Here is a 27443-nt window from a genome sequence, read left to right as displayed (position 1 = left end):
GGCAGGGCAAGCGGGGGGAGCGCTGTCTGAAATTCACAAGGTGCAAAGATGAACAGGAAGGTTGGCTGTAATTAAGACGGCTAAAGCACAGTGTACGGTAAGTCATTTGAAGGGGGGGGGGGGGGGGGGGGGGGGGGGGGGGGGGGGGGGAGAAGGAGGTTGAAGGAGTGGAGACAACTTTTAAGAATCCAGCCAACTTTGAAGAAGTCAGAGATACACGGCTGTGAAGCTCGACAGACATTTAACATTACCGGTCGGTTATCATTAATTCTGAAAACTACTGCTTAGGTTTTTTACCCCAATGAGCCAATGAAATTCACCGGTCAGCACCGACTACAACCTGCAAGAACCTACGAGAACCTTCGACCTCCTAGCAACCCACTAGGACCTCCTGGCTACTCTCCATGGCGGCAAACACGTTGAAAAATTTGCAGCGACCATAAGTCCACGACTAATTCCCAGAATGCGGGAACACCTCATGACGATGAAGGCCACTCCCGGGCAACAACCCGCTAACATGTAGTGACTGCATAGTCTCCTACAGTCGCCTGTCAGACAGGCCCATTAGAACAATATTACTGGAAAATGTTCAATGGTATCAAAGGAGTTAAGATTTCTGAAGCAATTGGACCAGATCTGGAAGAGGTGGAACCTGGACAAATAGGTGAACCGCAAGAGGACCAGGGCCTTTATCCATACTTATATTTGCTTGTCAATTCAGGAAATGTTTAACCTATTTTGCCACAAGGTTGAGAATCTGAGATTAATTACAGAAAAGGAAGTGTACCAACATTGGATTTGGAAGGCAGAGTAAATTTGGAAGCCAACGAAAAAAGCTGGGTTAAGAATGAAATTTGGCAATGTCAAACTGCAAGTACCACCAATAAAAATTAAGAAACAAGCCGAGGGCAGAGATAAGCATGTTATCCTAGGTGTTACAGGTCATGGCTTAGTGGTCAAGATTTCCAACTACAGCTTTATCAATTAAACTCAAGGGGATAACCCACGCCTTTTATAAATGTGCAAAGGCCAAGAAATGAAAGACGAAGGCCTATTGGAGGCTGAAAAAGTCACCAATAGATGGAGGTGGAAGGTAGGTCTCATGCCAAATTAATATTTGGCAATGATCACCAGAGAGGCACAGTGACAATGGTTGAGAAAATGCAGACGCGAGACATTACTGGCAAAGTTCTGAGAGGCAATAGAAATTATTTACCAAAACCATGATTAATGCAAAATAGTTTTAAGGGTGGAAAGTTTCTAACTTTTGTGTTGAGGTAACAAAGAATTTAATCAAAGTGAACTCTGACAAGTAGCTGATCAGAAAACAAACAAAAACAAAAAAATCCCTAATCTAGCCACTTCTCTTTCTACTGATTCTACCAAATTTCTACCATGTTCTTTTTTTCATTTCTGATTTATAGCACTTGCAGTCTTTCTAATCTTCAATTAATATTAGGAAAAGAACCCAAGGCAAGGTGTCAAGTGGCAAGAAACAATGATAAATAATCTGTGTTTAGTGACTTTCTTCAGGGCTTGGCAATAAGTCTTTGGCTTTTCAATTACAGTAAACTCTTGCAATAACAGAGCACGTGGGAGGAAAGATGGAGTCCATTATTACCATTGTCTGCTATAATCGATAAAGATTAAACCAATGCCTCAAGTGTAGGTTGGTGGAGGAGGGGGGTGGGATTAAACAAGCAGTAATTCACAGACAAGGGAGCTACAGAGCCCCCGGCACCACACGCAGTGCGCCAAGGACGGGTCCAGTATTCACGCTACCTTCATGCTGCTCACTCTCTCCGGTCCAGGAATCGGATGTATGTCACATGGAGCCAGCTCATAAGGTAACGACCAGAAGTGGGATGGCAATGCAATGGAAGCCTTGGTCCACTATAACCTAAATCAGCTATATAGAAGTTTGTTATTGCGATGGTTTACTGTATCTAATCAAATTTGAACGACACGATCAGAAGGTTAGCAGATGATAAAAACAAAATGAGCTATAGACTGCAGGAAAATATCAATCCACTGGACAGAAACGCATTGACTGGATATCAATCCATAAGTGCAAGGCCAATTGAGGCAGGGGAATATACAATAACTGGTAGGATACCGAAAAGTTCAGGGGGAGAGTGACCTGAGGAATGCTTGTCTATTTATCCCTGAAGCCAACGGATAATGTGAATAAGGTAGTTGACAAAGGATATAGGCTTATTTCCTTGTGTAGAAAGGAACCGCAGATGCTGGTTTACATCAAAGATAGACACCAAAAGCTGGAATAGCTTCAGTCTGAAGAAGGGTCTCGACCCAAAACATCACTTATTCCTTTTCACCAGAGATGCTGTCTGACCCACCGTTACTCCAGATTTGTCTATTTTCGGCTTATTTCCTTTATATGCAAAGGCTTGGAATTTCAAAGGTCATACTCAACCTGCATCAAATAACAGGATATTCAAAGAACTGCAGATGCTTGTTAACAAAAAAAGTGTTGGAGTGACTCAATGGGTAAACCAGCATGTGTAGGTCCTTGTTTCTCCTTTTTATTGCTGCAAGGCAAAATCTCCTCAAGGTATGGATACTTTGAAGAAGTTCTCCTCTATCTGACAGGAATTCTGCGAGACCTTTCACTCTGTGACTCTTGCTGCTCTCCTGCTCTTCAACCATGTTATGACCCCAACTTGCTACTACAGCCACATGTTTCCTCATGCACAGTTGCCTGACCTGCTGAGTTACTCTGGCACTTTGTCTTATTTTGTGTCAAATAACAGACAGCCCACAGTGAGACAACAATGTTTAACTCTGATCAGGAAGGATGGGACAGCACCAGTAAGAGTACAGGGCAGCAGGAAGATGTTTCTTAAGACTTGTGAAGTCTAGTTTTGAGAAAAGAATGGATGGGCTGGGATGTTTTCTACAGAACAGAAGAACCCAAGGACAGATTTAGTTGGAGTAAAGAATGTTATATAAAGATTAGACAAGTCAAAAAGGACCACTTTATTCCCCTAAGCAGATGCATTGGAAATTGGGGGGGGGGTGTCAATATCACAATAGGAGTAAAGTACATTTTACTTCTGTCCAAAGAATAGTCAAGGTCTAGAACACACTGCTCAAAAGCTTGGTGGAGGTAGAAATCTATTTAAAAAGTACCTGAATAAACTTTCACGGCTATGGACTAAATGCCGAAAAGTGAGATTAGTCTGAAGAGTACTCGCTCTCTCTCTCTCTCTCTCTCTCTCTGCCATTGGAAACACAATGAGCTAAACAGCCTCCTGTTTCATAAATTTCTACAACTTAGAGGAGAAAGGGACTTAAGGAGGAAGAGAAAAGATCTATTATGGCCTGTGAAATTGTTTGGAAAGATTTTCCTTTAACAAAAGCAGCAATACATTTTAATTAAATTTGGTGAACAGGTTCATAAGGTAGCATAAAACAATCAAGCCGTTGATTATCATTAAAACAATGACATTATTAATTTCCATTGGAGTAATCATTCATTACTGAACAGTAATGACAGAATGTTGCCTTTTTTGCAACAAGTGCAATTTTTCTTTTAGTTTTTATACGTGGAATGGAAAATTCTATACCTTCACCATTGCCAACAGCATCAATTAAGAATATCTTAAACTCTGCATATATTTGTGCTAACTCAAAAAAAAAAATTAACAGCAATACTGAGAATTATTGGCAAGATTTTGGCGGTCACAAACCTACTTTTAAAAAATGTAATAGTACTCCTGTGATAGTTATGGAAGGGAAGATGATTGTTACTAATCAAAAATTACAGGATTAAACAACATTACTGTCCCACATTTAGAACTCACTTCACATTACACACAACAGCATATTTATTGCTAAAATGTAAATCTACTCAAGCCAATTTACTTCTGGAATGTCAGTCTTATGCAAATTTAAAACATTTATATTTATGTTGTTACCAATTGTGAATGATCTGTCCAACTGGGACTCAAACACATACCATTGTAATCACTTAATTAATTTTACTAGTAAAATAACATGGCCACTTAAAAGCCCATATCCCAATTTTAAGAGGAGCAAAAAAGAAAATCAGAGTTCATGCAGTAATTGACAAAAGTTTAGAACCTCTTTAGCAAAACCCATGTTGGTGATAATGAGCTGCCTTTGCCTCCTGACTCCACTATAGCTCACCTCTTGCACAGTTCTGGTGCCCGGAAAGTTTAGGCTATAATCCCGCTGGGCTTCTCGATGCGTAATGATCAGCATGAAGTTTTCATTTAATGATTCCTGCAGGGCACTGAAAGAGTAGAGACAAAAACAACAGAATCAGGGAAGAGCATGTTCAAACTTGCTCTCGGCCTGACTAAGTGAAATCCCAAGAGTATATTGACTACCAGTGGGCAAGTCTTAACAGATTCGTTTATAGTCTGTACCTGTAGCAGGAGGATGCTGCGAGTGACCAGACAGGATGTTACCACTTTATATTTAAGACTCATCACATATGGGATGAGACTTAAATTATTAGTTTTAAAATTGTAGTTTTACTTGTAATGGACTAAAACATCATTATTTCTCATTAATTATTTTACTTATCAAATTGTTTTCTCATAATTCCTGCACTTGTTTATTTACATTTCTATTAAGTTCAATGCCAATTATAATCTGCCATAAAATATTTCAAAAATATTGTTGCTGATTTCACATAAACTATAAAAGCAAGAGAAAGAATGAAAAGGTATATAATTAAATGAAATCATGTGTGTCAGCATTTTACAAGTACTGGGCACTTCACTTTGAATTGTTGTCACAAGTACACACACATTTATTTTTTGTGCATTTCATTTGTATATCAAAGACAACTTAATGTTAAGTAAGATGGAGTGGTGCCCCCAGGACCCTGCTCTCGCTGTGGATTTAGCATTCCCAAAGCACCAGGAGAGAAACCTTTGAGTGGCACAAATTAACTGAAATGGAGGAGACATGAACCTATTTGCTTTTGTACTTCCTCCCTTGCTGTCCACTACCATAAAAGAAAATGCATCGATTTGTGTTATTCTTCTTTTAGTATCCTTTTATGCAATTTGATGCTCCAACTCTCATCACAGCTTTCTGCAATTTAAAAATTAGCCTACAATTTCAATTCAAATTGATGTAATTTATACCAAAATAATGAAAGATAAACTGCTCTTAAAATTTTACAGCGCCATAAAATATTCCTTAGAGTGGAAAAATAAACTAGTTCAAAGTTTCAGAATTAATCTTACTCGCACGAGTTAGGAAAGAATGAAATCATAGACGTTTACAATGTTGACAAATGGATTGTTTTTGAAATACAATCATTCACATTATAAAAGTAAATGCATCAGTCAAATTGCACACAAAGATACTAAACCGTAAGATAAAAATAATCAATGAATCATCTGTGTTGGTAGTGAACTATGAGGGGCAAAAGTTGCATAGAATATCCAGAGAACTCCAACCCTGCATCAAGTTGTGGTCGGTGTGCTTTTAAAAAAATAAATAAACCTGTCCTCCCAGATCAGTTTCCATATATCCTTCCAAAGTAATGCACTAGCGAGAATGTCACATGTCCTTAACATGTATCGAAATAACAAATTAGGTATGATTATCGATTTAATGAATTTGTAACACGGATATGGACATCAAAATAGATGGAAAGGAAAATAGCAAATAGTTCCAAATCGTTTAGAGGAAGGGTCATGCTTAATTACAATAGGAAGTGATTGCTACAAACATCCATTTAATTTTCATTATTAGGCATTGCTGAACTGGGAGACAAAGAAAAAGTGTGCATGGTAGACCAGCCTAATCTCAACACATGCTTCCAATGCTGGAGATCTGGGAGCAGATTGCAGAACAATGACACTGAACAATTGCAGCACAAACCCTGGATTATAATAAGAGTAAAATTGCCATTGAAAATAGGCATCACTTAGCATTTCTTATTCAACATTAATTCTACCCATTGAATATATTTGAAATAAAATAATGAAAAGATAAAATTAAACCTTAAATTGTAAACTGAAAGTACTTAAAGAATGTCAATATCACATTGAAAATATTTATGCACTTTAAAGCCATTTCATGTTAGTGTTGCACTTGATTTTGTCTTCTTCCTCTTTCCTCTACAACCTGTCCTATGCACATACCTCACAGAATTTTGATACAGACAATCCTGAGAGCAAATAATTTTAATATGCATTCATTAAAATACTATTCAGATTCACTTTGATTTTAGTCACACAAAGTACACATGAAGCAGGTGTTTTCTGAGAAAAGCAAATTTGATACGTCTTTGATGGTCCTCACAATTAATAAGTTATGGCACACAGTAAAGACATTCTTTTACTATGAGTACAATACTAGCTTAAGCTAACAAAAACCAAGTTTACTGTAATTACTGCATATTTACATAAAATAAAAAATATTAAATCACTGTGAACAAGTAATGTTTGATGTGGCTTGTACAGCTATATTTGGCAGATTGATGTTCAAAGGACAGGCAGCATGTGACAGCTTGAAAATGCAGCAAATATGCTTTTGCTGAGGCTTTAGTGTTTACTTTGTATTTAAAAATTGGAGATTTTCATATGCCATCATATGAATTTCCAATATACAAATTACAGTTCTGTATTAATCAAATTCAAAAGCTTAGCTTAGCTCTGCGTTTTGGTATTCTGCCAGGGCTGATCAAATTAATAAGATAATGATCCAACATACAAAATATCTTACATAATTAACGGTGTTACAAATGTTAATGAATGCCAAGGTATCTGAAAGTCTGTTACATCTTATATATTCTCTCACATCAAGTTTTCATTAAATTGGTCAACTCTTTCCCCCCCTAACCCCTCCCCCCCCAATTCTGAAATGCACCTACCTATGGAAATGCATTACACTCTAATCTAAAATCATCCAAACTTCTTTGCCCTTTACCGTTGTATGTAATTACACCATATGCAATGAGGGATGAGATGAAACGCCTTAATGAACACCTCCTTACTTAAGCCCCTGTCCCACTTTCACGACCTCTGCCGAGTTTGCCCTTGACTCATACTCGCAGCATGGTCGTAGAAGGTTGTAGTAGATTGTGATGCTAGTCGTAGGTACTCTTGGCATCAAGTAGGTCGCGGCATTTTTTTCTAGCCTGATAAAAAATGTCCACGAGTAAAAAAAAGGTTGGCATGGAAAAAAAATCAATACTTTTTACTCGTAGTTTGGTCGAAGGTAGGTCGTGATGCTAGTCATAGGTAGTCGGAGGCAGTCGAAGGTAATAGCTCCGGGGTGAAATAAAGGTCAGTAGAAAAAAATGATTATTTAAACAGCAGAACGTCACCTCTGTCACTCCAGGGCATGTTCATTCATAGCTGGAGAGTTTTTTGGAGAGAAGACTTGTGTTTCAGAGATGGCACCAAAAAGGCAGCAGCGCAGGGGGAGGGCACAACCCAAAAAAAAAAAAAACCCTGCCATGCGGGTGTTGCCCACCCAAGAGGAGGAGTGGGCAGGAGGTGATAGTGCAGGAGGAGGTAGCCCTGCATGAGTGACCCCTGGAGGAGGAGACCAGGGTGGTAATATATGTCCCCACCACCGCCCCATCCTTCACTACTTCATTTGAAGGCAGCAAAGCAGCCCTTTCTCCTGTGTCTGACACAGCATCAGAGGCAGATGCCCCATTGGTGGTGAGGGAGGGCTGGAGGAATGTTCACCAGGCAGCAGGAGGGGGACCTTGAGGAATGGTTCCAGCAGAATGCAATCCTGTACGAAAAGGACAAAGACGGGTTCAGGGACAGGGACAAGAATGGCATGCCTGCCATCCACTGCCCCACATGTGTGCTTAAAGTTCCATCTTTTGTCAAAGCCCAGTGCCACTCTCTTCCAGTCATCTGGTGTACTAGGACAGTCCATCACATCATCTCCATTCACCCACTGAGACCTCTTCTTGTGCTTCCTCTTCACCCTTGTTCTCCCCCTTCTGTCTTTCTTAAAAGGCTGCTGAAGCAAAAGGGCTACTGCAAACAGCAGTAAAACGTACATGGTCGAAGCCAGTCTTCAACATAGTCGAAGGAGGTCTTCTTCATAGTCGTGGGAGGTCTTCAACATAGTCGTAGGAGGTCGTAAACATAATCATGGAAGGTCGTAAACATAATCATGGAAGGTCGTAGAAGGCCGTACACATAGTCGTGGAAGGTCGTAGGAGGTCTAGGTTACCGCGACCTTGATTTTTTTTAGGTCGTTTAAGGTCATCAGTGGTCGCGAATTAGGTCATGAAAGTGGGACGGGCTTTAACTATAACATTTAAGGAATCAAAGACAATGGAAAATGTTGCCAGTAATTGTCATTCGCTGTAATATGGTGTCACTTTCTACCGCATACCAGAGTAAAGTAATTTATAATGCACTGAACGGCAAATAACCAATTTATCTAATTTACCCCATCTCCAAATGGATTCCTCTCCTTCCCTCAACGCTTTCCTTGTAAATCTTGCTTCTCTCTCCAATTTAGCAAGTATTTTTTTCAATGTTGCAATTTAATTCAAATTTTAGCTCCCAAGCACCTTTGCAACTCCACTGCACCATTCCCTCTGCCATCCAACCTCCTGCCTAATGAACAGTTTGCAAATGCTACTTAGACTTTTTTTTTTAATCTGACTATGAATGAAACCATTTTGTATCATTGGGTACACAATGATTTAAGTACTCAAATCACTGGGCACTTAATGATTCATGGATTGCATTGGTATTTATAAAATTTACTTGCTGGGTTTCAATAATGGAGGAATTAATAAGAGGAAAGATTGGTTCATGCTAGGACATAGAATGTGATGGAAGGATGCTTTTCTAATTGGAAGTCTCTAACCAGTGGTGTACCACAGGGATTGGCACTGGGATCCTTGTTGTTAATCATATATATTAGGATTTGGATACGACGTAGGATGTATGATTAGCAAGTTTGCAGATGACACAAAAATTGGTGTGGATCCAGAGCAAGGTTGTTTATAAGATTACAGTAGGGTATAGATCAGATGGAATGTTGGACAGAGTGATGGCAGATAAAATTTAATCCTGAAGTCTGAGTGATGCATTTTGGGCTGTCAGATAGGCATAGGACTTATAAATTAAACTATAGGGTGCTAAGGAATGCTGATGAACAAAGGGACCTTGGAGTTCAAATCCACAATTCTGTGAAAGTGGCAACACAGATAGATAGGATGATGACGGGATATGGAATGCCAGCCTTCATAGGTTGGGCATGGAATATAGAACTTGGAATGTTTTATTGCTATTTTACAAAATACTAATGTAGCCACAGTGGATTGTGTATAGATCTGGTCATCAGAGACAGTGCAGAGGAGATTCACCAGGATATTGACTGGATTAGAGGATTTTTGTAACTGCAGCAAAGACACAAGAGGTTTCGAGTCATAAAGCATAGATACAGGGGCATTCACCATAGAAACTGTACCTCCATGCATAATTTCTCTTGGGTGCAATGGCCCTCCACATCCATTAAAGTTCCAGGTAATGGGGTATCATGGGAAGCATTCCTATTCCAGGACGATCTGGTCTAAATTTTGTATCTATAAATTTCCTTTTTATCTCCAAGCCATGGACCTGGCACCACAAAACCCAGTCTACAAGTGAGCAGTTGCTCCTTTAGTTTCACATGCTAGTGAAAGCTTGATTACCCATGCATATCAAGGCACTAAAAATAAATTTCTATCTCTGCAAATACTATCTCTGCAAAGGATAAAGGAATCAAAGTCAGTTTCTTCTCCCAAGGCAACATCCTCAGCATTGAGGCCTTAATTACACCCAACCAGCTCCTTTGCCAGGCCACGTTGCTCACATGCCTAACACACTCACCCGTGCTTTGTCACAGGAAGAGATTACCAGGCAGAAGAGGAAGAGGAATACTGTGCAAGTAATAACAAATTGGTTAAGAATCAAGTCAATATTCTGCATCAGAACTGGGCATACCTTTGTAGCGACACCTGGTGGTGACTTTGGGTAGTCAAACCTTCAGATTGGCTGCACCAGTCACGTGGGCGCGGGGGGCGATATTTGCGCGCTTTTTACCAAGTTGTATCAGTCTAGCGCCACACTTGTGGAAGTAGCATCGTTTTTGGCTGTCTTACCAACCTGAGTTTATTTGTTGTTTTACCGTTGTAAAATAAAACAATTTAAATTCACTCACTGTCTCGACTACAGAAACTGGTGACCCCGATGCGTCAACTCGGAAATTGGATGTCAAGAATGCAAGCCGTCGCTGTTCCCGATGCTCAGCAGAATGCTGCTGGCCTCAAGCTGCCCATGTTCTGGGCCGAACAGCCGCAGGTTTGGTCTGCCCACATAGAAGCGCAGTTTCATCACCGCAACATCATGGTAGACAGCACAGAGTACTTTCACGTCGTCGGCGCTCTCACACACGAGATGGTTTCGCGGCTGCAGTCATTCCTCCAGAATACGAAGGCCTCAAGGCCCTCCTCCTCCGCACGTTCGGGCTCAGCTGCAGAGATCGCGCCGCCCGCCACTTACACATGGACGGGTTGGGCGATCGCAAGCCGTCCACGCTGATGGCCGAAATGCTGGCCTGATGGATGGCCACCGCCCGTGTCTGCTCTTCGAACAGGCGTTCTTAGAGCAGATGTTTGACGACATCCGCCTCATACTTGCCGGTGCCGATTTCACTGACCCCATGCAGCTCGCCGAGAGAGCCGACGAACTCTGGCTCGCGAAGCAGCAAGATGGCGGCTCCATCAACCAGGTCTCCGTGCCAGTCGCCTCGGCAGGATCGTGGGGACGAACCGCCCACAGCTTCCATCGCAGAGCTGCAGCCACGTGCCGGTGACCGGGGTAAGCACAAATGGTGCTTCTACCATCTCGCTGAGGTGCCGAGGCTCGACGGTGCCGTCAACCCTGCTTGTTTCAGGGAAACACTTCGGCCGATCGTCTGTAGAGGCGATCGCGATCGGCCCAAACAACTGCCTCTACGTCCGTGATCGTCATTCCGGCAGGCGTTTCCTCGTTGACTCCAGGGCTATCGTTAGTATTCTCCCGCGGACCGGACGCCACACCCATGTTGGTAAGCGGGACCCTGTGCTCACGGCCGTTAATAGAAGTACCATTCGCACTTACGGCACGCGGACCCTCTCGCTCTCTTTTGACTCCCGCCCATATGAGTGGACTTTCATCGTGGCCGACGTCGCACAACCGCTCCTGGGTGCCGATTTCCTACGGGCTTTCTCCCTCCTAGTCGATGTGTGAGGTGGGTGCATGGTTCCAGCATCGGCCCTCGGCCCCTCGGTTTCCGCCTCCACCTAGCCCACAGCTCAGCACCGTCGCATAGGTTGATGGCCCCTATGCCTCCCTCCTCACTGATTTCCCCGAGGTCCTCACTCCCCGTTTCAGCGCTGCGACCCCCAAGCACGGGGTCGTCCATCACATCCCCACCTTGGGCCCTCCGGTACACGCCCGGGCGCGCCATTTTCCAACGGACAAGCTGCGCATCGCCCGGGAGGAGTTTCAGCTCATGAAGGACATGGGGATTGTCAGGCACTCGGACAGCCCGTGGACATCCCCACTACACATGGTCCCCAATGCATCTGGGGGGTGGAGACCATGTGGGGACTATAGGCGACTGAAGGCCATGACAACTGCGGACCGCTACCCGGTGCCCCACATCCAGGACTTTTCTGCCCACCTCGAGGGTTCTTCTCAAAAGTCGACCTTGTCCATGGCTATAACCAGATCCCAGTCCACCCGGACGACGTCCCCAAGACCGCGACTATCACCCCGTTCGTGTTGTTCGAATGGCTGCGTATGCCCTTTGGATTGAAGAACGCCGCGCAGGCGTTCCAAAGACTTATGGACAGGGTCGGGATGGGTCTGTCGTTCGTCTTTATCTATCTCGATGACATCCTGGTCGCAAGCCGCACCCAGAACAAGCACATCGAGCACCTGCGGACTCTCCTTCAGCGTCTCCTCGACCACAGCCTCATAATCAACCCTGCCAAATGCCAGTTCGGCATCCGCTCCATCTCAGCGTGACACCTCAAGAGGCCGCCCCTTTATCCTTGAAGGTGGAGGCCATTCAGCAGTTTCCCCGGCACGGTAAAGGGGTTGCAGGAATTTGTCGGCATGGTGAACTTTTACCATTGTTTCGTGCCGACAGCTGCCAGCATCATGCGCCCCCCTTTTCCAGTGCCTCGCGGGCAAGCCGCGGGAGATCGAGTAGTCCACCGAGGAGGATGCGGCATTCGAGAGTGCCAAGGCGGCCTTGGCAACGCAACCATGTTGGTCCGCCCGCGAGCTTCGGCCTCAATGGATGCCTCTGACATGGCTGTGGGCGGCATCCTCGAGCAGCACGTCGACGGCTGCTGGTAGCCGCCTTTTTCAGCCAGCTTCAAGCCCCTGAGTGCAACTAGAGCGCCTTCTACAGGGAGCTCCTGGCGTTGTACCTTGTCATCAGGCACTTCCGCTACTTTCTCGAGGGTCGCATTTTCACTGCCTTCACTGACCACTAACCCCTCACTTTTGCCTTGGGTAAGGTCTCCGACCCGTGGTCCGCTCGCCAGCAGCGACACCTCGCTTATATCACCGAGTTCACCGCAGACATGCAGCACGTCGCAAGCAAACACAACACTGTCGCTGAGTTGTCCCGCTCCACCCTACCCTCCATCTCCGCCGTAGACCACGGCGTGGATTACGAGGAGCTGGCTGAAAATAATATTCACATTGTTTCATATCCAGTATTTTAAGTAGTATAGATCATGGTGTTTAGCCAAAATAACGAGATGAAGCAAAAATAAATAAATCTGGTTTTACAAAGAAAAATATCAGATATGTCCCTGTGTTTTCTTGCCCTTTTTTTGTGACATTTTTCAAGCAGAATTTCATCAAATCCTTAGGCTAATTTATACCAGAAAGGTTACATTAATTTTGTAATTAAATCTCTATACAAGCCAAATTCTGATTATGCTTATGATTTTTATCATTTATCACCCGATAAGATGGTTTTCTGGTTTGCAACAGGGCACGAGTAGCAGTGTCTATTTGGCAGTGTCCAGATGGCACAGTGAAATGAAATTCCCATACAGCCATACAATAAAAAAAAAGGGACACAACACACTATAGGGTTTGACATAAAACATTCCCACACAGCAGAATCAAAGTTTCCCACTGTGTGGGAAGGCACCAAAGTCAGTCTCTTCCTCCACTGTTCCCCGTGATCAGGGCCTCCCCGTGCCCTCCACAGTTGCCGCTACGGGCGGCCCGATGTTCAGGACCGTTCGCCGGGGTGTTGTAAGTCCGACGTCGGGGCTACGGGACGTCCTCAGCGGCGTGGACACCAGAGTCGGCCCCCTCCTACCGGAGTCGGCGGCTTCCAAAGTCCGCAGGCCGCGCCGGGTGGAGACTGCTGCTGTAGACCCTCTGCAAGGCGCCCCAGGACTCCACGATGACGGTCAGCGCCGCCCGCAGCCATAACGCAATTATAATGACCCTGGCGTGAACTACGGGCCTCGTGGTGGATTAGGTGCCGTAAAGGAGCCGAAATCAGTAAATGTCCCATATGTCTTATAAATAAAAAAAATTGTTTTTTTTTTCAAATTTTGAAAGTATTAAATTTTGGTCAAATGTTATAACAGGTTGGTACCCTTATTTACGGAAACACCCATATGCAAAAATGCTCAGGTGATGGACTCCATCAGCACGGGCATGTATTTACTCCTGGATGCCAAGAGTAACAGATTAAGAGTAGAAGAAAACGTCTCAAGTACACCCTTTTAATTGCGCTCAATATTTTACCTGGTACCATTAATCCAGCCTTTCCCTATGATTCAAACCCAGGCAACTAATGCTCCAGTAAAATCCTAGCGAATCTCTTCTGCACCATTTCCAACATCCTTCCTGTAGCTGGGCAACCAGAACCCCACACAGAATGGCAAGTGTGGTCACACCAACGCTTGCACAGCTGTATCACAATATGCCAACTGTTGTACTCAATACCCAATGAAGGCAAGCATGATAAATGTTTTCTTTTCAACTGTTCACCTGACCTGCCACTTTCAGGGAAATAGCCACCTATACTTAGATCTTTATAATCTGCAACACTCTTCAGAGCTCTGCCATTTACTGTGCAAGTCCTACCCTGGTTTGATATACCAAAGATAAATTCCATTTGCCAATCCTTGGCCGACCATCCCACTGATCTCGATCCTGTTGTAAACTTAGATATTCTTCCTCAATGTCCAGTATCCCACCAATTTTGGTGCCTTCTGCAAATTTAATAACAATATTTAATACATTGTTATCTACATCAACGATTTGGATGACAAAGACCAGTGGACCCAGTTTCAACCCCTTGGGGGCTCCATGGTCACATGCCTCCATTAAGAAAAACAACCCTCCACAACTATCCTCCACGCTAATTTTGAATCCATTTGGGTAGCTCACCTTGGCTTACATGTGAACTATCTATCCAGGCTAACCAACCATGTGGGACCTTGACAAAGGCCTTGCTAAAATCCATATAGACAATGTCCACTGCTCTGCCTTCATCGATCCTCTTTTCAAAAAATCTCTGAGGAGAGACCTGATGGAATTTTATAAAATTCTGAGGCATTGATGGAGGAGACTATGATAATCCTCCCTCCCCCCCTCTCCCCCCCTCCCCCTGTCCCCCCCCCCCCCCCCCCCCCACCCCTTCACCCCCCCCCTCCTCCCCCCCCCCCCCCCCTCCCACCCACCCCCACCCCCCCCCCCCCCCCTCCCAAGGTGGAAATATCAAATACCAGACAACATAGCTTTAAGTTGAGCAAAGAACTTTTTAAATAAAATGTGCAGGACAAGTTTTTTCCCCTCACACAGAGAGTGGTAGGCCAGTAAGGTGCCTGCCAGGATGGTCGAGGAAGCAGTAGCATCAAAGAGGCTTTTTGAAAGGCAGATGAATATGTAGAGAATGGAGCAATATGGAAATATGCAAGTAGAAGGGTTTAGTTGAATTTGGCATTATGTTTGGCATAGACATTATAGGTCGAAGGGCCAGTTCCCGCATTGTACTGTTCTATATTCTATGTTAAGTTCTTATCATATGATTTTGATCATGCACACCACCTGGTGGTAAGTTTAGGCTTTGGTTTTAATTTTGGTCCTTCCATCATGCTGTATCACATAAAATACTGTATAAATTCTTAACTCGATAATTATTTTTTTAGAAAAGCTTCAGGGAAAGATAAACTAACGTTTCTTCTAAGTTCTCAATCATGAAATGTAGATGAAATAGCCAGCTGAACAGCAGCTAAATAACTGCTGGCATTAAATACAGATGTCTTCCTTCCAAAACATCCAAAAACCCCTTTTAGAAAATAGAAACATCCTTCATCCTCGCTAGCTATCATTCCATCTTCAACCTACATCTTTCATCCCATGGAGTGAAATGTGTCATTGCTTTCCAAATCAGTGGTACAATACTGTAACATTTCAAAGATTTTGATCATTTTTTAGCTCCTGCTAGAGGGGTGAATTAAATTAAAATAAAAACAATGGCAATCCTCACATTTGATTTCAGTGCAGTTTCTTCACTTATGTTAACCTCTCTGCAGGCAAGAATGTTGTACTGTACGTTCAGTTTGGAATCAAATACGCTGCCATGATTCCACCGGTCTGAAATGTTCATTGAGCATGAGATGGTATCAGCTGCTAGGATAATCGAGTATATGCCAGGAAATGAAGAAATTAATTTCAGTTTTTCCAACATTATACTGCAGAAAACTATGGTTTATACAGCACTGGAAGATGGATAAGCAGGCAGTAGGTCTGTCACTGTATAAATCTCAAATGAGAGGTCATCTAATCAGAGGGATAGCATATAAAATAAAGATCCCAGAAAAACAAAATGTTAACACCTGAAAATATCAAATTTGTTCTTAAAGCAATCAAGATCTTAACTACTCAATGACAAATGCTTCTCAACATACTCTTAGATTTTTCTGTTCAATTCTCTGAACTTCCTCATGCCCTCAAAACAATTTTGCTTGAGTGCATCCAATTATTTGCCTTTATAGGCAAGAATAACTCATTTGAGAAAAAAGTGACCCATCGTAAAATCCCGTCTCCCATGCAATACTTCTCGTGCAATACCTGAAGAAGGGTCTCGACCTGAAACATTGCCAATTCCTTCTCTCCATAGATGCTGCCTCACCCGCTGAGTTTCTCCAGCATTTTTTGTCCACCTTCGATTTTTCCAGCATCAGCAGTTCTTTCTTAAACCTTTTTTTCTTGTCAGTTTAGCCTTAATTTTCACCGCCATTGTCAAAGCCATGTCAATTTATAATTAATCAATTCATAATGTGACCACATCATTTAGACAGCAATGGTGCTATTGTATCAGTTTTACAATTTGAATCAAAAATGTCATAAAATTTGTTGTTTAATTGTAAATACTCAAAGTGATAATGTGAAGCCAGATTACTTCGAGAACTCAATAATACATATAGTACATTCACGGCTCAACTTGCACTTCCTGAGACACACCTGAACCATCTCCAGAACAAAAACAAAAATCAAAATGTAATTGTTGATAGGCAACAAAATCTAACCTATCTTTTCAGGATGCTGTGCATCTGCAATAATAAACACATGCTTTTTTCAAAAATGCTTTGCCATGCAGTCCAAGTATCCCAATTTTTCCTTTTAGTAGATATCAAATTAATCAAAGTTCATAAAAGACACAATAAAACTGATGATTCGTTCAAATGGCTAATGCGGTCATTGTAAATTTAAAAATAATTTTAGACAAGATAATGTTACACCACAGCTGCAGAACCCCCTGCCACTTAAGATTCAAAGGGAATGAATTTCTGCAAGGGTCCCTTCACATCGATTACAGATTTGCTTGAAGACTGAAAAAAACCTGAAAAAAATTAGTACAAATAGTAATAATCATGCCTTTCCAGGTTTTCCATGGCTCCTCAACAATACTGCAACAGATAAGTAGGCAACATCTGTAGAAATACACCCTAAACATTTCAAAATTTAAGCCATTCTTTTCTAAATAGTACACAATTAAATCAGGGACTAATGGATGCATCACAAGAAAATTTGGAAGTAAAAATCATGCCCATATTAAAAACTAGAACTTGGTTACTATACACAATGGCAAATGTAGTTGACTGGATCAAGCAGCATCACAGGTATAAAAGACTGATAAACCCTAAATAAAATTCTCATGACAGCTTACCTAGACTGACTTGTTGCTGGTCCATCTGCTCCTGGTTGAGCCATGTCAGGTGTGAGAACATAAAGGCTATTATTCTTAGGCAAGTGCAGAGACCTTAGAACAGTCTACAGAAGGGGAGAAAAACAATGCTCAATTTAATTCAAGTTTTTCAGAACAGACAAGAACATCAAAATAAATTGACAAAAATTCTATTTCTCATCTACATTTCATTAAAATTGCATAATTACATACGAGTAAATTAGACCCTTCAGATGGATTTATTCAGGAAAGTCACCATAGCTTTGCGTGGGATAGACAGTCTCACAACTTTTGAGGGAAACCAATGAAGATTATGAATGAGGGTTGGGCAGTGGATGATATCTACATGGCCTTTTGTAAAGCATATGACAATGTCCCTCACTGTCCGTAGGTCTGGAAGATTAAAGGAGATGGTAAGTTGGATTTAAAATTAGCCGCTTTTCTGACTGGTTGTCCACGGTATTCCACAAGGATCAGTTCAGTTGTTTGGGATATCATTATATATAAATGATCTAGATGCAAATGTAGGTAGTCTGATTATTAAATTTGCAACAACCGTAAATTGGTGGAGCTGTGGTTAGTAACGATAGTTGTCAAACGATACATCCAACAGGATATATATCAGTTGAAAACATGGGCAGCAAAACAGGACAGAGTTTAATTGCAAGCTGTTGGACTTTGGAAGGTCAAATGCACTAGAAAATTATATAGTAAATGGCAGTACCCTTTGACCTTCAGTCTGAAGAAGGGTTTCGACCCGAAACGTTGCCTATTTCCTTCGCTCCATAGATGCTGCCTCACCCGCTGAGTTTCTCCAGCATTTTTGTTTCCCTTTGAAGCATTGATGTTAACAAAGATCTTTGTGTGCATGTTCAGCGCACCCTGAATCAATACTGCATAGATTTAGTATTCACCTTTTCCATGCCCCTCATCTATCTATCTTTATATTGCCACGTCTCGTCTTGTTTGGACGTCTGTCTGTCTGAGTGCATGCGATCTCAAGGAACTACGCCAAAACAATACGCAATAGCGCAATCTTTTTGACCCACCTTACTCACCATTGACCTGTGGTTGTTTGTATCAAGTTTCGTTCAGATTGACGCTATATTTCACGTTATCACATTTTTAAGTTTACTAAATTCACTTTGATAATCACTTCAACGCTGGCAGTTGCAGCTGTGACGTCACAATGGGATCTCACAGTCCTCCACCCAACATTTGCAACAATTTTGCCATCATAGAATAGGAGTGGGAGGGGCCAGGGGAAGTGGTCTTTGGAAGTGCTGGGGGGATGCAGGGGAAGTGGAATTGGATTTTTTTTTTTAAAGTCCAGTGCTGTGGGAGGCAGGGGTGTGGTGGAATCTTATGTTGGGGAACGGGTTGCGTTGGGGGACCAGGCCCCCAGTCGGGGATATGGGTGAGTGGTGGAATATTGCGTTGGGGAACGGGTTACGTTGGGGGAATGGGTGAGTGGTGGAAACGAGTTGCGTTGGGGGAACGGTTAAGTGGCGGATTATTGCGTTGGGGGAACGGGGCCAACGGGTCCCACTTGGTCGAGTAATTTATAAATCCCTATAAGGTCACATCTTAGCCTTCAATGCTCCAGGGGAAAAAAAGACACAGACTTGCATTGCAACTCAAACCCTCCAGACCCGGTATCATCATGGCAAATCTTTTTATGCACCTTTTCTGGTTTAATGACATTCTTTCCATAGCAAATATCCTATAATCCCAAATGGGTCCTTGAAAAATGAAAGTAGGTCCCCAATATCCCCTCACAATACTGTAACTAAACATTCATATACATTTTGGTTCAAGGGATTTATATTAAATGATGAAATTATCAATATTAACTAAGATTCCTTTAATGTGAAGATTTGGTAGAATTTTTTAAAGAAGAGTGCCATGACAGATGGGGCTGAACTAGATGGAATATTAGGGAATGCCAATGGAAAAATGCATTTTGGTGAATGATCATTTTTTATTTTTTTTTAAGTAAAACACAAAGTAACTGAGTGGGTCAGGCAGCATCTCTGAAGTGAATAGATAGACGTCATTTCAGGTTGCGACCCTTCTGTCTCAGCAGGCCAGTCTGAAGAAGGGACCCAACCCCAAACGATGCTTGTCCATTCCTTCCAGAGATGCTGCCTGTGCTGCCTTCATCACATCCGTAACACTGCCTGACTCACGGAGTTACTCCAGCACTGTGCATTACTCAAGATTCCAGCATCTGCAGTACCTTGTGTCTTTATGATTTTGTAAGTGTCATGGAACGGGATATAGATGGGCCAGAAACTGAGTTCATGAATTGGAGGAAGAATGATTTCATGATCATTAGTCCTGGTTAAAGTAGATTGAGAGCAGCTGTAGGTGGGTACACATCTGACAAGTGAGAGTCTTTCAGAGGTGATATACTGGAAGCCCAATATTCCTATAATACAACAAAAAATGTTGGGTCTCAAGGGTTGTATATAAAAAAAAGGGATGACATGGCAAGTATTCAGAACTGAAAACAAGGGAAGCCCTTCAAGAGTATAGAAAGTCTGAGTGTGTACCCTAAAATGGCAACCTGTTGTTATGCCAGAAGACACGGGCAAGATCTTAAATTAAGATGTCCCATTCAAATTCACTAAGAATGACATTGCAGTTGGAGATTTCAGGAAAGGGGCAGTGACATTTTTGAACATGACAACATTAAACGTTTTGGCATGCTTAAAGTGGGCTAAATCTCCAAGATCTGATGTGATGCATATCAGCTGCTATGGGAAGCAGGGGAGGAGATTGAAGAAGCTCTGACAATGTTTTTTTAATTTTTTGCTTGCTACTTGCGAGGTACTTGATGACTGGAGAACAGCTAATGTGGTATCCACATTCAAGAAGGGAAGAAGCAATAAACCAAGTAATTACAGGCCTGGGAGTCTAACATCAATGGTAGGGAGGTTATTGAGAACAAAATTCTGGAAGGAAAATTTTAATCTCCCTCTCCGACATTTCCATCACCTCCAATGTGGTCCCACAACCAGTCACATCTTCCCATCCCCACCCCTTTCCACCTTCCAGAGACTGCTTCCTTCGCAACTCCTTGGTTCGTTCATCCTTTCCCACCCAAACCACCTCTTCCCAGGTACATTCCCCTGCAACTGCAGAAGATGGTACACTTGCCATCATACCTCCTTCCTCATCTCCATCCAGGGACCCCAGCAGTCCTTCCAGGTGCAAGCACCTCCTCTAACCCCATCTCTTGCATCTGGTGTTCCCAGATACAGCCTCCTTTACATCGGCAAGACCATCGCTACAATTTTCACCAAATACTGCACTCAGTTCACCAAGGCCTACCGGATCGTCGGTTAATAAACATTTTAACTCCTCCTTCCATCTGACCTTTCTGTCCTGGGCTTCCTCTATTGCCAGAGAGATGCCACATGCTAACTGGCTTCAAATAAAATAATTTAATTCCTTGGTCAGAAAATCCTGATAATATAATTGTATCTAATTGTACAGCATGTAAAGCAAGTAGGTATTTCCTATCAAGATATCCTGTTTCTACAACCTTTAAAGATCTTTTTTTTTTTAAATCCCTTTTAGACAATCTGTAAATAAAATTCAACCTTGCATTATGTTAAGCAGCAGTAAAAACTCACACTGTCGTTTATATCTGTTGACTTCCAACCTTTTAACTGCATTTGTGGCACAGGAATTTGTAGTTCATTCTCTAAAATTTGCTTGATAGCACCTGTAAAATTAAAGCAAACATATTTGTTAGATTTATCAAATGTTTCAATTATTAAAACAAATCTCTTTCCAATAGTAAACTAATAAATATTTTTCTACTACATATTATTAATATAGCATTGTTACAAATTCTTGCCATCAGTGGCGCTCTTGATCTGCTCGCTGCCTGTGAGTACGACTCGAGAGGCTGTGGGGGGGGGGGGTTAGTAAAATGCGGGTTTTTATTGGTTGTCAGGTAGGGATTTCCTCATAAAACAAGCTTATGAGGAAATTTCGTTCTGTGATCCCGTTCGCATTTAAAAAAAATGTTGTTTAACTATTGAATCACTGGATGAAAATCATCAGATTAAAACGCCTTAAATCACAGATCGCAAGTTCAAGACAAATCAAAATGTATGTACTGTTTGGCGTTTATTTAACATCTTATCTTGTGTAATTTCATTTTAATCTGATGATGCGAAATATGTTATTTAGGCCCCGATATCGGCTGTGTCCTGTCTGACTGAGCATAAAATCATGGCGGTGGCGACAATCTGATCTCTCTGTATCTTAATCTACAAACATCCACTCAAGATAATCAATCATTATTTTTTGCACAATCATGTCATAAGAACTAAAATATCTATATTTTGTGTAATTGTCTATCCATGATCAATATTTTCATACTAAATATCTGACTAAAAACTATGTACTGTGGATGTTTTTAGTCAGATATTTAGTATGAAAATATTGATCATGGATAGACAATAACACAAAATATAGATAATTTAGATGTTCATATGACAATGTGTAAAAATAATCATTTTGACTATCTTGAGAGTGGATGTTTGTGGATTTTTACCACATCTGTGCAAAATGGCCCTTGCCTGCAGCAGTGTTATAAACCAACAGAGTAAAATGTATGGGAATTAAACATTCAATTCCTTCGATTTGGCATAGAAATTCGTGACAAAGTGTGGTTTAAACATCATGTTATATTGTGAATTCTTGTGCGAATGGGATCAGTTTGTTATTTGGATACTTTGGCCATTTAAAATTTTATTTTTAGCCTTTCTTTAAGAATGGGATAGATATTTAGATCTGGTAATTGAATTTAGATGAATCGATTGATTTGATGACATTGATGAATATGATTTTTTTGTTGGGTATTTACTATTTGTATTAACGTTACAATAATATTAAACTTCTGATCTTGAGAATATCACATTTTTTAATTTTACTATTTCCGTCACAGCGGTCAATTTTATAATCAGCTACTTAATTAGGTAATTAACTAATTATATACTTTAATTTCAGGTCATCCAAGTAAGATGCATCATATTTATTTCTGAATGCTTCAATCGATAATAACTGAAATTTCATTCAGTTCTCTTAATTTTTAAGAAAGTTAAGGGCTTTTATTTCAATTGCCTGTCCTCAATCACAGCTTTTGTTTATGTTAATGAAAAAGCAATCGGGAACAAGATGATAATTTCTGAGTATGAAAATGACCATAACGTTTTTAAAACTGAAGATATGAAAGTGAATTAGGTGTCAAATTAAAGTTCTTTATATGCTTTATCTGATGGGATAAATTACAGGCTTGATTTTTTAAATCGCAACATTTTGTAACATTTCTAATTAATATGATCCAAAATATCTACTTAACACATCCCAATAAATAAATAAATAAATAACATTTTTAATACATGGATAATATCCATGGACAGAGTTTCAATTGAATCTGACCACCCAATTCAGTGTTGAGAGATTGCTATCCCATCAAAAGAACCACCAGAAAATTGTGAATTCAAGACCCACCTACCTTCAGCTGAACATAAAACAGAAATGCCAAAGAGAGGAGAAGAGAAAATGGGAATGTCTTATTATTTATTTATCCATTCACCAGATGTGGCTGCCATTAGCAATAGCAACTTATTGCCAGTCATTAATTGCCACTCCAAACTGAGAAGGCAGTCATCAGTCATCGACATTGGCGGGTTTGGAGTCACATACAAGTCAAACCAGGTAAAGTAATCTTCTTCCCTGGTGAATCCGATGGGCTTTAAAATCACACCCAGTGGCTAGTGATGTTACAATACTTACCTTCAGCGGCGCTACAGTTCTGCCACTGACCGTGTTCGCGACTTTCGCGCCTTTGGGGGAGGGGGCGGGATTAAAATGCCGTTTTGTACTGCCTATCTGAGACGGACTTTCTCAGGCTGCTAGCTGCTGAAGAATAATCGTCCAAAAAAAAATTTGCTGGACAATTTAATATCTGAATTTAAATAAAATGCGACTTCGAACACCCTTAACGCCTACAACGTGACGGATCGCAAGAACGGGACAAAACAAAGGGTAAGTCGTTTATCTTACATATAATCTTGCTTCTTGGGATGGTTTTAATCTAATTTCACGTGGCGAAAATTTTATTTGGGCCCCATACGAACCGGCAGTGTTTTTCTCGCCGATATGGAGTTCAAATTCACCGCAAATGCAACGTTCCTATTGATCGCGTTCCAGAAGCAAGATGATTAAAATGCCCTTTTTTTTGGACAATCATGTCATAATTCAGATTCAATTTTAATTGTCATTGTCAGTGTACAGTACAGAGACAACGAAATGCATTTAGCATCTCCCTTGAAGAGCGAAATAGCAAACGATTTGAATAAAAAATAATAAGTGTCCGGGGGGGGGGTGGTGATTGGCAGTCACCGAGGTACGTTGTTGAGTAGAGTGACAGCCACCGGAAAGAAGTTGTTCCTCGACCTGCTGGTTCGGCAACGGAGAGACCTGTAGCGCCTCCTGGATGGTAGGAGGGTAAACAGTCCAAATTGTCTATATTTTGTGTTATTCTCTCTCCATGACCATTATTTTTAAACTAAATATTCACAACAGTTTGAGTCACATGTATTGTGCAAAAAACAATAATTTTGATAATATTTTGAGAGGATGTTTCTGGATTAATTTATGGGAATTAAACATTAAATGCCTTCAATCAGGCATATAAATTCATGACAGTGAGATTTAAAAATCATGTTATATTGGGAATTCCTGTGTGAATGGGATTAGTTTGATACTTACGCTATTTAATAAAAATATCCTTTTCTTAAGAAATGGAATGTACAGGACATTCTTAATGGGAAAGTAGTGGGCAGAAAGGCATGTCATGCGTGGTTTGAAGAGCAAAAACGTAGTTTACAATGCCAAAATTGAAAAGTTGAGGAAAAACAAGGTGTACAGAGTTGCTTATTGGTTACAATCTGAGGAGTATGATGATGCTACTGATTATGATATGCCAATGTACCAGCTAGCAACTGATCTTCTCCATAAAGACGGTCTATTGCCAGAAATTGTAATTTATTCACCTATCTGTTATGGACTTACAGCATGTTGTACAATATTAAAGTTCTGATCTTGAGAACATCACATTTTTGAATTTTCAAGGTAGTCTGGGTGTTTATTACCATTTCCGTCACAATGGTCAATTTTGTAATTAGCTAAAATTAGGTAACTAATTAACCAATTATATGCTTTAATTTCAGGTCATCATGTTTTATATTTGTTTCAGAATGCTTCAATCTATAATAACTGAACATTTCATTCAGTTCTCTTAATTTTTAAGAAAGTTGTGGGCTTTTGTCTTCGATCACAGCTTTTGTGTTAAGTTAATAGAAAAGCAATAGGGAACAAGATGCTAATTTCCGAGTATGAAAATGGCCATAACTTTTTTTATACTGAATATGTGAAAGTGAATTACGTATCAAATTAAACTGCTTTATGTTTTATCTAATGGGATAAATTGCAGACTTGATTTTTTAAATCTCAAAATTTTGTAACATTGCTACAGTGGCTGCACAGTCATCAGTAATGAGACCTGGAGTTTTGTTTTTTTAAACAATGCTAGAGTTTAATTACAACACTTGTATTTAAATTCTTTGCATACCATAGTTGGCTCAAAACGCTTATCAATAATTTCGATACGACGTATACCCTGAATATTCAAGGGTATATGTCCTAACGAAAAGACAGACAGGTGGGCAGAGGGAGTGCGGTAGCTCTGTTGGTGAGGAATTAAATTCAGTCCCGTGCGAGGGGTGACATAGAATCAAGAGATGTAGAGTCAGTATGGATAGAATTGAGGAATGATAAGGGTAAAAAGTCCCTAATGGGAGTTATCTAGAGGCCCCCAAACAGTAGTCTGAATATAGGGTGCAAGTTGAATCATGAGTTAAAATTGGCATGTCGCAAAAGTAATGCTACGGTTGTTATGGGAGATTTCATCATGCAGGTAGACTGGGGAAATCAGGTTGGTACTGGACCCCAAGAAAGGGAGTGCCTCCGTGATGGATTCTTAGAGCAGCTTGTACTGGTGCCTACCAGGGAGAAGGCAATTCTGGATTTAGTCTTGTGTAATGAACCGGATTTGATAAGGGAACTCGAGGTAAAGAAGCCATTAGGAGGTAGAGACCATAATATGTTTAAGAAAGAACTGCAGATGATGGAAAAATCGAAGGTAGATAAAAATGCTGGAGAAACGCAGCGGGTGAGGCAACATTTATGGAGCAAAAGAATAGGCGACGTTACGTGTCGAAACCCTTCCTCAGACAGAGGCGGGGGAGCAGGAAAAAGAAGAGGTGGAGACAGTAGGCTGTGGGAGAGCTGGGAATGGGAGGGAAAGGAGGGAGAAAGCAAGGACTACCTGAAATTGGAGAAGCCAATGTTCATATTTTCAATAAATATTCAATATTTATCTTCTTACGTCGCTAATGTGCGGAATATAACTAGTGTACGGGTGATCGATGGTCGGCGTCGACTCAGTGGGCGAAGGGCCTGTTTCCACGCTGTATCTTTAAATTAAACTAAAAACACTAAAACCGGAGGGAGTCGAAAGAAGGGTCTCTACCCGAAACGTCACCCAATTTCTTCTATCCATAGATGCTGGCTGCTCCATGGAGTTCCCCAGACAATTAAAGCATGGAATAGTCTTCACCCTACTATAGCTATCCAACCAGACACAACTAAATTTAAGGTAGCTCTTTTTTCCCCCCAAGAACCCTTTTTTGCTTAAGTCCAAGTCAAGAGTCAAGAGAATTTTATTGTCATGTGTCCCAGATAAGTCAATGAAATTCTTCATAAAAGTTCAGTGTGTCTACATACCATAGATCATATACACAATAAATAAACAGATAAAGTGCAATAGGCTGTTATTTTTCAGAGTTTGGAGTTTGGTGGCGGAGGGTCCCCTCCAGTTTAAATTCCATTTGGAATATTTTTGGAGAACCAGAAAACCAAGAAGCAAGAGTTACTCCAGCTCCAGGGAGTGATCTGCGTTAGTTTTCAACGATCACGGCGAGGCGGAGGATGTGCAGGCCGTGGCAGTGCGCATGTGCAAGGCGGTCGGCCGTGCCGGCGGACAAGGAGTGGGCGGAGAGTGGAGAACCGGCGGCCTGGACATGGATGGTGGGCGGAGACGGAGAGTGACAAAGAGCGAGATAGAGAGGGGGGGGCCCCCGCTCAGAGTTGAATGATAGGTCCCGGGTGCTTCGCAAGCCGGGCAAAATGGCACGGCTTTTAGGTTGCTCGGCGGGACTGTAGGTGGCCATTGGCACCTGGGCAACCGTTAATTTCGATCCCTGGTAATAGGTTGATATAGGGGAGGAGGGTTTTTTTGATAGGCAGATGGTTGGGAAAAGGCAGAAATGACAAGTCAGAAGGTGTGAGACGAAAGGATTTAAAAACAGTAACCAAGGATGATAACTATATTCCTTGCATCTTAGATTTTGCCAAATTCCTTTTTGTGTATTCTCTCACCTTCATTTTTTCTTTCTTTAAAACTCACTTTCTGCTTTTCATTTGAGTTTTTATTCCTCGGTTCTAAATCTAAGCACAACTTCCTATCACTTGTCCATCACATTTAAACTTCCAACAGCTCAAGGAAACCTGCCGACAAGGATTCCAGTCCGTAGGCTTATTGAAGAATAACCCACTCAGATCCCACCTTCACCAGAGTCAATCATAATGCTTCGGGAATTTAAATTCAGCGCTCTCTCTCAATATCCAAATATTCACTTGCAGAATTCTCATGGGTCTGCCATCATTAACAAAGCAGTACCAGGAATAATGCAGAGATTTTTACCTTGGAGAATTCCAGATTCAGAATCCGCTGCGAGATGAAATTTCTACAGACCAGTGCAATCACATTCTCCCCACAGAGTGATAGACAGAAATAACTACAATACTCTAGCTGTTAACCACCCATTGTTTTACAAAGTTGTACCAGAATCTCCCAACTCTTATATTCTACTCCTAGTTAATGATGGACAGCATGCCACGTTTTCTACATTACCTTTATCTACTTGCAATGGCACGAGATCCTTGGAATTGTTCAGATGTTCCTCACTACACCAAGGGCTGCGCTCCCCATATTGTTAACTCAAAACATTTCAATTAAATTGGTCAGATAGAATCACCCC

At 41.4% G+C, this 27443-nt stretch overlaps 1 protein-coding gene across 1 annotated transcript in view; it reads right to left on the bottom strand.

Annotated features, from left to right (window-relative positions):
• Positions 1–27443, bottom strand: part of faf1 (Fas (TNFRSF6) associated factor 1) — a 264696-nt gene that overhangs the window by 200625 nt on the left and 36628 nt on the right. The window contains exons 5-7 of the mRNA XM_055641801.1: positions 20898–20989; positions 17239–17342; positions 4171–4276 (exon numbers count right to left, since the gene is read on the bottom strand). Coding sequence (XP_055497776.1) covers positions 4171–4276; positions 17239–17342; positions 20898–20989 — 302 coding nt within the window. The remainder of the gene's footprint in view (positions 1–4170; positions 4277–17238; positions 17343–20897; positions 20990–27443) is intronic.

Source organism: Leucoraja erinacea, chromosome 10 (assembly GCF_028641065.1).
Source record: "Leucoraja erinacea ecotype New England chromosome 10, Leri_hhj_1, whole genome shotgun sequence".
NCBI classification, from domain to species: domain Eukaryota; kingdom Metazoa; phylum Chordata; class Chondrichthyes; order Rajiformes; family Rajidae; genus Leucoraja; species Leucoraja erinaceus.
Note: the sequence above shows the minus strand (reverse complement) of the source record. Positions and strands in the feature narration are given on the sequence as shown.